We start from the raw sequence: 12,208 nt of genomic DNA on the forward strand, positions 1-12,208 counted from the left end.
TATCATACCCAAATCCATTAAATATACGAATAACAAGAAAAGAATATTTATCCTGACAAAAACTTGAAAGTGTTCCAGCCAATCCATCAATTAAAAGAGAACAAACTAACACAAATTTTCTCCCTTTGGAATCAGCAAAAGAACCCCAAACATAAGACCCTATCATCATACCTAAAACAAAATAAATAAAAAAGAAATATAATTATCAATTTATAACATTTATTTATTTAAATTTATTGTTTAATAGGGCAAATTCTTAATTTTCAAAGAAAACTTAAGTAAAATAAATTTTTCATCAGATCTTTCCAAATTTTTCTGAAATGTTATCAATTGTAGCTTCACCACTGCATGTTGACAACTAGAAGTTAAGAAGTATTTTAAAATAACACAACTTAGATCAGACATAACTTTTATAAAAAAATTAAAAAGTGGAGCTTTTCTGTAAATGAATATCTATTACACATTTTTTCATTATTCAAAATAATTCACTGAAAAGCAACATTTCAGACTGAAAATGAATATGTTGCTCTTTTGATAATTACAGATATAAATTGTTTTGTACAGTAGTATTTAATAATTTACAAATACTTAATTCTGCAAACTTTGTAAACTTGTTCAATAAAACCCGTGTTACTTGAACAATATATAAATCTTTTAATCTCAGGCCTCCATTTCGTTAGAGCTATTCACAAATTAATGCAATTTCATTCCATAATGTTACCTTTAATTCCCTGTTACATTTTTCTCATCTGTCCCAGTATAACTTTACAACAAAAAGTGTACAGATCCATGTTTTTTCTTTCTTCATTTGTGTAAGCTTTTAAGCACACCCTTCCTAGTTCTGATATTATGAATACTGAGATGATTATTTTGGAATAGCAATTTTCTCAACACAGGCCACAAAAAAAAAACTGCTGAAAGAAGACTGCACAAATAAATATTCTAAAAAGACCTATAGAAGTCTTTAAGATTATCATTAGTAAAGCTCCATTTTTTCAAACTACAAATACCTTTAAATTAAGCCATACGAGAAAAATTACCAAAATATACAAGAACATCTCTGAGAAATTATATGCTACACACTAATTTTTGAAATCCTAAGGTGTGAAAGGAAGACATGCAAATTTTAAACCAGTGATTGTCAGTGACTATCAGTGACTTGTCAGTGATTGTCAGTGACTATCAGTGACTTGTCAGTGATTGTCAGTAACTATTTCGGCAAACCAGTAAACCACTAATAATAGTAGTATGGTCACCTCAAATTAACAAATAATGTTGACAGCAATTTCAGATTTGGTTAAACAGTGCTTTGTTTTGTACTATACATTCTTATTTAAGAACTTAAGCTGAAATGTAATTACAGACATAACAAAAAATTTGATTGTGAAAAAATGTTCAATAATGAATATGCTTTCTCGTAAATAAACAAATCACATATATGTTTATAAATAAATCAGAAACCTTTATTGAGAATAAAATAAAGCTGAAAAGGAAACAATCACACTGAATGATGATGATATTCCCAATACTAAATTGTTGTATTATGATTTTTTTTAAATTAAAAAGTAAACAATATAAGTTTACGGCTGCAAAAGCTGATTTTTTTAGTTTGTTTAAATTTTTTTAACAATATGCTGAACCCCACTATATCCAAGTGCGTTATCATATAATTTGTGAATAATCACTTCCTAAATTTTTAATTAATTTTATTGCTCTATCCCCCTACTGAGTAGAAGCAATACACTGCAGCCTCTTTCCTAACAGAATCAGATAAAATTAATCTGCTACTTTATAACATTTTTACACTGAATTACAAGCAAGAAAACCAGAAGGGTCATTGGTGCTTTCTTATAAGGTAATAACATTGAATACAAATCTAGTTCCTAAGATTAACATAACAGTTATAAATTGTAAATCACCTTTATACAGTGGGCTTGGCATACTAATTCTGAGCAGTATATAAGTCTCAGTAAAAAAAAAGTAATGAAAAAGGTAATTTTTATTTTTATTTCCTTAATATGGTTGGCATAAAATTATTTGTTCACAAGATTGGTGGGCTATTTTTAGGTGTGAATTGTGTCTTATTGCAGGTACCTACAACTGTTGGGCTACACCACCTATCATACAGAATAAATTCCATAATAGTGTAAGTATAATATAGAAATTAAAAGATATTAACAATAAATATAAATAGATTTATTTACTTAAAATAACTATTATTATGGAATAGTACTTTGTTTTTACGTAACAGTTAATACAGGAATAATCAAAAACTGAAAACTTACCTACTAATTTAGACAATAGCATGTTTTTTTTTATGTTGTTCATTTGGCAATATAATCATTAATAATAATCTTGCCTTTTTCTACATACTGTGATTAGGTATTATTCATAAGTAGGTAAACTCCATACTCACCTTCAGAGAGGAAACACAAAGGAAAAGGGTTAATATTGATCTTTATCTAATAATTACTTTCATACTGAAAGTAATCTACATGAATGTAGATGTTCCTGTACTACTACATTCGTTATAAAACATAGGTAATAAGAACAGCTAACATAAAAATATTATTCAATGATATACAGTAAATATAAAATAACATTATTGAAAGATACCTGCAACAGGCATAATATTAAGTGTCCCTTTATCACTTGCTGAAAGATGAAAATCGCAAGTTGCTGCTGGTAAAACAAATGATAATGTTGTTGTACTTAAACTGCAGCAAGAGTAAATTAATCCACATATTAACCATAAACAAATTTGAAATCGTCCTTGACCTGAATGATTAAAATAAGATAAAAACTGGTCAGTTATTAACAATACATGTCATATAAATTCTACACCTCACCAAACTACCCAAAATAATTGAATATATTACAAAAAAAAAATAAAATTGAAAACTAAGTATGAGGTGGCATCAGAAAGTTTCCAGGCTGTAAATTACAATGGAGCTGCTCAGAATATTAAAGATTATAACTTCCAATGCCTAATTGCATTGTATGAATACCTGTGTTCAGTCAATATACATGATTATATCATGTTATAGTGATCAGCAATGGTAATTATATTTTAACTACATGCTAGCCACTACACAAACCTCAGTAAATTGGCCACCAAAACTTTTACCAAGCTTCTACAAAACATTCTTTTGATCAAATTCAGGTTTTTAAGTGCCTTGAGCATTTCAAGGCCAATAGATGTTAGTTAAAAATTACAATTATTCTTGCAACTGATCATGGCAGCAGAACTAATACATGAAGATCATTATTGAACAACCCATGAATCGTATAATCACTTATGAAGTCTGCCAAGAAATATCGTAATCTTAAAACTTGAACAACCATTTCTTGTTGCAAGGTTAGTTTCTTGTCTCTATCAAGAAGAATTGAAATATTTTTTAATACTTTTTAGATTTATCTTACTTAAAATAGTGATAGGCCTACAAAAATATAATATGAGATAAAAAGCAGCTTGTAAGTAGTGAAAAGGTAAGGGACCTGCATCTTCAAAAAAAAAAGAAATAAAAATTTAAGTCAACAGATGCTACCATGGATAAGCCTTAAAAAGATATACATGACGGAGTATTTTTTAACCTAAAAAGTCCTCAAATAATCTTTTTGCATTTTTGAAAAAAATATTTTGAATGCCTGAACGACATCAGTTACATGTCATTGGGAATGCATTCCCAATCTAATCAATGATGACAATTAATGAAAAATATCTTCGTTATTTATCTTAACTTTCGCATTCATTAAATTTTTTATTTAAAAAATCTACCTCTCAAGTCATCTAAAAAATGGGACCACTAGAACTGCCTCTACAAGATGAAAAGAATCATCAAAATCTATTCATTTGGTGAAGGGAAAGGCATGAACAAACATTTAAAAAAATAATTTTACATTCATTTTGAATTGAGAACCTACTTTTTAGATGTCAGTTGAACAACCATTTCAGTAAAAAAAAAATTAAATAAATAGATAAATATAACAATGTAAAAGCTTTCTGTTACAATCTCTGAATATTGTCAGAGATTTTAAGATGTGACATTTAAGTGCACATAACAGGAAACTACAATCGGGTTTCAGGTTTATCACGACAGAAAATGAACATGAGTTCTAATCTGGCAGCAGTACAGAGAGAAAAAAATTCCTCACCTATTGCCTTAAAATTCTAATCTCCTTTAAAGTAGAGTACTGGTTTTTTGAGTCCACATTCTTAAAACAATGGTTCCTCCTTCATTGCTGGAAACATTTCTGGAAGTCCTTTTTCGGTATGATAATCCAGTTGTACTGTTAACAGTTTCACTTCTGATTCATATCCATGAAGTATAAATCAATGACAGTATAAATCATAGCTTACAGGTATGCAGGTCACTAACAATTTAATTTAATTAGTGAAACCCATCATAGTGTCATTATCAAAAGCTTACTGATTCTTATTGTTTCACTTTGGATATCACCAAGCTTTAACAAGAACTTGATACAGCAGTTCTATTCAACACATTCCATTGCAAAAAGAAGTAAAAATGTGATAAGTATGTGTTAATACAAGCAAGTAGCTGACAACTACTGACTCCAGGAGGTTTATGAAAAATCATGCACGTACACAAGGAACTATTGCCCTACCACACTTAAGTTTTGCCGCTTGAATCCAAATACAAAGATAAAAAAAGGACTTACCAAGATCCTAATTTGGAAAGGGTGTTCTTTTTTTTTACTAAGATAAAAAATACATTTAGATAGTTTTGGAACAGAACTTGTACTTTTCTAATTTGCATTCAAGTGTTATAAAGCTCTGTTTAATTTAACAACTCAAGAAGTGTATATAACATCAAATGAGTAGCATTATATAACAATGAATCAGATTCTAATGCTTTGTTTTATTTCCACAATTTACTAAATGCAGATTTATTTTTAAACAACTTTACATTAAAAATGATAATATTAACATAACAAAAAAGTACTTTTTACTACAGAAATATGTAAAATAGTACTATTTTTTTTACGCAGGTTTTTCCTACACGTTAGCATCAATACCCAGCAATTATGTAGTAGTAATTTATATACAAAAATTTATTTTTATAAATGCCTCAAATAAATAATAAAAATAATAAACAAAATAGATAAACTTACCTGTTTCCTCAATAGCAACATCCATATCAACAGCAATTTCAACTGTAAAAATAAACAAAAAAATGAGAAGCAAACCAAGCACTTTCTGTTGTTCATAAATAAATAATACCATAACATAACATTAGTATGGGAACATAGGAAAAGAAAATTCAGTTAAATGCATACCTCCAGAAGGAGATGCTTAACTATTTATGCTTCAGATGGATACTTAGATACTGGATACTTCAGGTTGATAAATCAACTCAGGATATTTATATATGTAACAATGTGGGAAAAGAAAGGATGTTCTTTTCTTCTTTAAAAAACCCTGGGTTTTTTAATTACTGATGGTAAATAAATTTTTATAACATATGATTAAGATGATGTTATTGTAATGTTTAAGGTGATTAATATAAAATTATAATTTAGAAAAATGTAGTTCTTGTACTCATCCCGGTGGAAATTCCCAAATATCTTTAAGGAAAGGGATCAGCTTTTTTTACATTTTAATTGGACTCAGCTGCTGAGATCATTAGCTACCAAATAATGCCAACAACATGAAGTGAACTACACAGAACTGGTGCACTTCAGGAATTGGTCCAATGAATGTGATTTGTGTTTGCATTTTACCTTATATCGCACCCATTAACTCAATTTATATAGTACACACATAGGTTACAGGTTAAGTCATAGAGTCCAATTGATATAAATACAATATATAATATAAATGAAAAATATCTATATTTATATAGAAAATGAACAGCATTCCTGGTTGTTAATATGTAACAAAAAAGACAACAGTCAACTTGAACTCTAAGAACAAGAAAGGATCAATGAAATGGAATGAGGTTCAGTTTAATAAATATTTTATACCAATAACTACATAGAGAAGAGTCATGAGTAACAAATCAAAAATAGTAGGTGAATACTGGGGTTGGTAGATGGCTTTAGGACCGCACAACTCTGGCAATATTATTGAAACCTGTTAACATATTTAAGCTTTTAAGGTGATACATCACTGAGTATTTTTAGAGAAGTTATTATATTAGTTTATTTATTTGAGAGTTATTGCATCTTAAAAATGAGTCAAGATAAAGAATAAATTCGATACAATTTGAAATTCTATTACAAAATAAAGGGGAGAATGCAACTCAGCGATGATAAAAGAATTTGTGATGTTTATGGACTTGATCCAGTATCACTACATGTAGCACAAAGCTGATTAAAGCGTTCTCATTCTGGAATTATTTATGTCAATAATGAACCTTACTCAGTCAGCTAATGACTGAAAAAATCAATGAAATCATGAAAAGAACTGAACAAGACCAGTGCATTACCAGTCAATATATCAGTAGCTAGCTAAACATTGACAATCATATTTTATACCATTTGAAGAAAGCAAGATGCTGAAAAACACTAGATGTTTGGGTACCATATGATTTAAGAATGAAAAATTCAATCGATCAAATTTCCATCTGAGAATCATTGCCAAAATGAGAAGAAATCTAATTATTTTTGAAACAGTACATTACAGATGATGAAAAATGAACAATAATGAAATAAAAATATTGTGGTTGAAGCAAAGTAAAGATCTAAAATTGATGAAAAGCCAGGATTGAGGCCATGAAAAGTGAAGCTGTGTGTATGGCAGGGTTGGGAAGGAATTTTTTACTATGAACTATCACCACCCAGTCAAACGATTGATTCTAGGTTCTACTGTCAACAAATGGAAAGATTAAACCAAGCATCGAATTAATGCAGCCAGAATTGATCAACAGAAAAGGTGTCTGTTGTTTTCCATCATGACTATGTCAGACTGCACACATTTTTGTGACACATTGAAAATTGATATAGAGCTTGGCTATAAAGTTTTGATGCATCCAATGTAGAGTCTTGACTTTGCACCTTAGATTATCATTTGTTTATCTCTACAGAAATAAATGTCTTTAATGGTATAAAGTTGGCCTCAAAAGAGACCTACGAAAATTGCTTATTAAAGCTTTTGGTCCAGAAAACACAAAAGTTCTACAGTGAGAGGAACATTATTTTACCACAAAAATGACAAAAGGTGGTTGATCAAAACAACATATAATTGGTTTAATAAAATTCATTTGAAAAATAAAAAAAAATTTGTTTTACGTTTACATTAAAATATGAAGAAACTTTTTTCCATCCTAATCAGATTAGTAAATTAAATGTTTATATATGGTAACAAAAAAAAATTCCTATCAGAAATACAAATAATGTGAGTGAAGGTAAAAAAAGAAAGTGTAAATATTTTTAGATAAAGTGATTTTGGTTTACATAAATAATGACAGAAAACATTTTTTCTGATAAAAAGGGATAATAGATAAAGGAAGGTATGGTTGGTAAGAAAAAGGAATGAGTAGAAATAAGGGTAGTGGAAAACATTGAAAATGACAAAAGATAATGATGGTCTTAGCTTCTTCTATTGTTCCACTACTAAAAAAAAAAATAAAAAGGATAAAAAAATTAAATAAATAAATTTAAAAAAGGGAATAAGAAAAGAACCTATTCAAATTAGAAACTAAAAACCAGTTAATCAAAGTCTATAATTTATTCTGAAATAATATGGATATAATCTTGCAATTATACTTTTATTTATTAAAAATTATATATATATATATAAATTATACACACCACACTCACCCACCACCACACCTACTTGTGATATGGTGCGGTAACATATTACTAGCGGCAGCATCAAAAACTCTCCTGTAAAAGTAGTTAGATGTTTCTACTCTTTATAAATTTTATATTATTTACAGAGGTAACTAATATGGGCTGCAGTTGTTAAACAGAAATTAAAACAAAGTAGTAATCACTAAATCTATATAATAAATATAATAAAATGAATTTTGAACCACCTTTACTGTTTCTATCTACTTTCCTTAACACCATTCTTTCTAAATCAGATGATCCTCCCAATGATACAATAGAATCTCTTAACTGGTTATTATATGGCATTGCAGCACCATGCGGTGAACCCATAATTGATGTGTTTGAAATAGCATTGGATTCTAAAGAACCTCTACCATGAGATAGACTCTGACGTTGAGGCATTTTCATTCCTTTATTCTGTTTTATAAATAAAAAAAACCAGCATAATTTAGTTTGTATTAAATAATGATAATAACAATAATACATATAATAAATACCACAGCCTAACTAAGTAAATGGGAGAAATTATTCCATGACACACCTATCATGAGTTGGAGATCTTCATAGACTACTGTATTAGATTTATTTTATGAATGCTTTATCTATTTTACTATTTTGTTTTGTTCATTGCTTGCTTTACTTACTTCAAAAAGTAATAGTAAACAATTTCTCCTGGTTTCCAATTCAAAGGTACATACATTGGTAATATACTACTTGACACATAAAAAGTCACTCATACTGTAAGCCACTTTTGAAAGTAGCTGTGATAAATATTAAATGTCTGATTACACTGATCAACATAATTTTTGTTTCCTAACATGCGATACATAATTTTAATCTGCTTTTTGTTTCTGAAAACAAATATGAACTCAGAATCTTTCTATCACCCACCATTTATGAAAAAATTTAAAGTTTAATTAAAGAATTTTTTTCCTTTTTCATTGTATATTTAGCATTTTACACTCCTATATTGTATTTTGTTAGCCATTTTTTATTGTTTAACTTAGTTAACATAATTTGTAAGTTATAAATAAACAATACTAGACAAAGAATTAAATTATATCATAGTCACATATTATGACATCATATCTAATACTGAAGAGTGAACCTTCATGGACAAGATTAATCATTCTGTGCAGCTCAAAACATGTAGCTGAAAACACAGCTGTGTTGTTTGTATTAAGTAATGGATTTCGGAATGAATTAATTTTGTTCAGTCTTATTGCTATCTTAAGTTTGTTAACAGTGCAACGTCATAATGCCTCGAAATTGTGTAAATATGTGGATGCCTTTTGTTATGTATGTGGTGAGTTTACTGTAAAATCAAATAGAAAAAACATTACACCTTTAATTAAAAAAGCATATTCATTTGTACTTTCAATGTAAAACTGGTGATCAGTATAAGACATGGGCTTCTCAAGTAGTATGCACTTCATGCTGTATATTTAAGAGAATGGCTGAAAGGTACATGAAGACTTTGCCATTTGGTGTATTTATGGTTTGGAATTGTTTGTTAGGGATTTAAATTTATTAAAAAATCAAGCTGAACTGTTATCAAGACTGCAATGTTGGAATTTACTTCAAAAAAATACAAAAAGTTCGGGCTTTCGAAGCCAACAAACAGAACTTTCTCAGTACTTTATTGATGAAAATAATTTGGTTTATTGCACAAATATTGATAAGCTTAAGCTTATGTTGCACGTAGGACAAATTCATAAACTTGAGGACTGGCGCCTTTTCATAGATTCATCCAAGTATAGTTTAAAAGTGGTTCTACTAAACACAAGGTAACAAATATCCTTCGATACCAATCGCTTATGGTATTAATTTGAAAGAGACATACAATGTGATGAAAGACGTTCTTGAAAAAATAGATTATAAAAAAATATAGCTGGAACATATGTGGTGATTTGAAAGTTATAGCTATTTTGTTAGGCTATACTAAGTGCATGTGTTTTCTTTGTGAATGGGATAGCCAAGCTAGGGATGGATAAATATTATCTTACCAAAGAGTGAAAGAAACAAGACAACTTAACTCCAAATGGGAAAAATATTATTCATGAGCCCTTAGTTGAACCCAAAAAAATATTTTTACCTCCTCTCCATATCAAGCTAGACTAATGAAAAATTTTGTAAAAGCAATGAAGAAGGATAGTCCTGGATTTTTGTACATCAGGCAGAAATTTCCGAATGTAAGTGAAGGAAAAATTAAAGAAGGAATATTTGTTGGTCCTCAAATAAGAGAGTTTGTCAAAGATAATGTATTTAACTCAAATATTTTATAATTATTATTTAACTGTTAAATAATGTAGAAAGTGCAGCTTGGGCTTCATTTAAAGACGTTTGCAAAACTTTTTTCAGCAAACAAAAATCCGACAATTACCACGATATTGTTAATCAACTTCTTACTTCATACAGAGCTATGGAATGTAATATTCTTTATCTGGACAACCTCTTAATGTCTTTTTTCCTGGACAACCTCGGAGACGTAAGTGACGAACATTGTCAATGTTTCTACAAAGACATTTGGGTGATGGAAATCCAATATAAAGGGAAATGGAATATTAACATGCTAGCCAATTACTGTTGGACATTAATTCTGGGTGTGTCTGACTGCTATTTAAAACAGCTTTAAAGAAAAGCATCAGCAAAATTATTCTAACACAGGAATGGCCATGCAAAATTTTAAATTTTACAGATTTTTACTATATTTTCCCTTAATTTTTTTTTAAGCATAATTTATTTAAAACTATGAGCAATAGAAAAATTGTATTCACAGATCTGTAATGTATGTAGAAAAGCAATTCAATAAATGGTATTGCACTTGGAAAACATTAAAAATTTTTTTCTGTCTATCAGTATTATTTTTTTTTTAAGGATGGTCTCCTCATTCCCCTCATAACCATCCCCAACCACCATGAATTTTTTAAGCACCCCCCAAAGCAACTGGTCTTTGCTATTAAGCATAACACAATCACCTTGAAGTGCCGTGGCAGCAGTCTCTGCCCACCCCATTTTGCTCCTCTCCCAGGAGCTTACCTGTCATGTTCTCTCCTGCTCCTCCTTTTCCACGCTGACCTTTTCCGTATTGCCAGTGCGTTCCTCCATTGAAGGGCTACACTTCCTGGTTCTAGCCTACCAGATCCAGACGTGCTTTGCTCACATCCTTCACTCTTCCCGTGCATTTTCGGCATACCTCGAAGATCTCATATGCCATATCATCGGGGAGCCCCGACTCCCCACTCTTGCATGTGGACGGCCAGAACACCCTAGCCATAGAGCTACCTCCCTTGCCCTGCATGGCGCCAAGTTCCATCCTTTTTTTTTTTTTTTTTTTTTTTTTTTTTAATAAAAAGAAAAACGCAGGTAGGTAGGTGTCTTCACCACTTCTTAGCCATTCAGAGTCCGCCTCCATTTGGAAATACTTTTTGATTCTGCCTGTTCTTTGCTGCTGCGGTACATACATTTGTCTTTACCTGGAGTCATAGTTACCCCCTCATGTGACTGTCTCTTCATCCAACATATGGGCTTTTTCCTTAATATTGCATACTTGTTTCCATACCATATGTTTATTTATGGTAAATAAACATGTATAAATTTTATACACGTAAATAAGCATAGACATGAACATACATATATAAAATACAATGTTGAGTGATTTCTTAACATTTAGATAGTTTAGTGACACTTCTTATGATAAAATGGATTAAAGTAATTTACAATTCTGCGTTCAACCAGCAGGGGAACAATACTGTTTCGTTCCCCTTACCTGCATTCCTGTTTTTCTGGGTGCCTCTACCCTAAATCACTTTTCCCATCGTTGTGTGCAGGACATCGGCTGCACCATAGCTATGTGCTTCCCTTCTCATCTTGATTCATAGCTATAATATGATTAGTCTTAACCTAACACAGTGATATAAACGTAATACAGCTTAATTTTAATAATAAATTGCACAACAATATCCTATACTAACAGGACCTTTAATTCCACATTGTTATATTTGCCTAGCTGTGGCTACATATTTTTATTTCCTACCCATATTACACCACAATGTAGCAAAACTAGTGAAGATGACTATACAAATAATATGACTTAATTCTAACGATGATGCCACAATGTAATTTAGGTCCATCACTGTTGCATCTCTTGATACCTTATCCAGATGTTCATGACAACATACATATTTAAAATCAGTCCCCAGAGCTGAGGTTAATCTTAGCTTTCTGGCTCAACCAGGCATCTCTGCCCTGTCCAGACCATCTACATCCTGTACTTTGTTTTATCAATCTTAAGCCTAACAATAATGTATGAAAAATTACATGATAATTAAACTCCTTGTGTTTTCATTCAAACCATGCTATAATAAACAGGTTAGATTCAACAGGAAGGAATCCAAAGGAGATTTATATTTAT

The 12,208-nt window shown here is 30.2% G+C and overlaps 1 protein-coding gene across 1 annotated transcript in view; it reads right to left on the reverse strand.

Annotated features, from left to right (window-relative positions):
- LOC142330726 (synaptic vesicle glycoprotein 2C-like) overlaps window positions 1-12,208 on the reverse strand; it is an 87,772-nt gene that overhangs the window by 24,198 nt on the left and 51,366 nt on the right. Inside the window, exons 2-5 of the mRNA XM_075376172.1 lie at window positions 8,001-8,211; window positions 5,134-5,175; window positions 2,617-2,778; window positions 9-171 (exon numbers count right to left, since the gene is read on the reverse strand). Coding sequence (XP_075232287.1) covers window positions 9-171; window positions 2,617-2,778; window positions 5,134-5,175; window positions 8,001-8,202 — 569 coding nt within the window. The 5' untranslated portion in view covers window positions 8,203-8,211. The remainder of the gene's footprint in view (window positions 1-8; window positions 172-2,616; window positions 2,779-5,133; window positions 5,176-8,000; window positions 8,212-12,208) is intronic.

This window comes from Lycorma delicatula, chromosome 9 (assembly GCF_047948215.1).
Source record: "Lycorma delicatula isolate Av1 chromosome 9, ASM4794821v1, whole genome shotgun sequence".
NCBI lineage: Eukaryota > Metazoa > Arthropoda > Insecta > Hemiptera > Fulgoridae > Lycorma > Lycorma delicatula.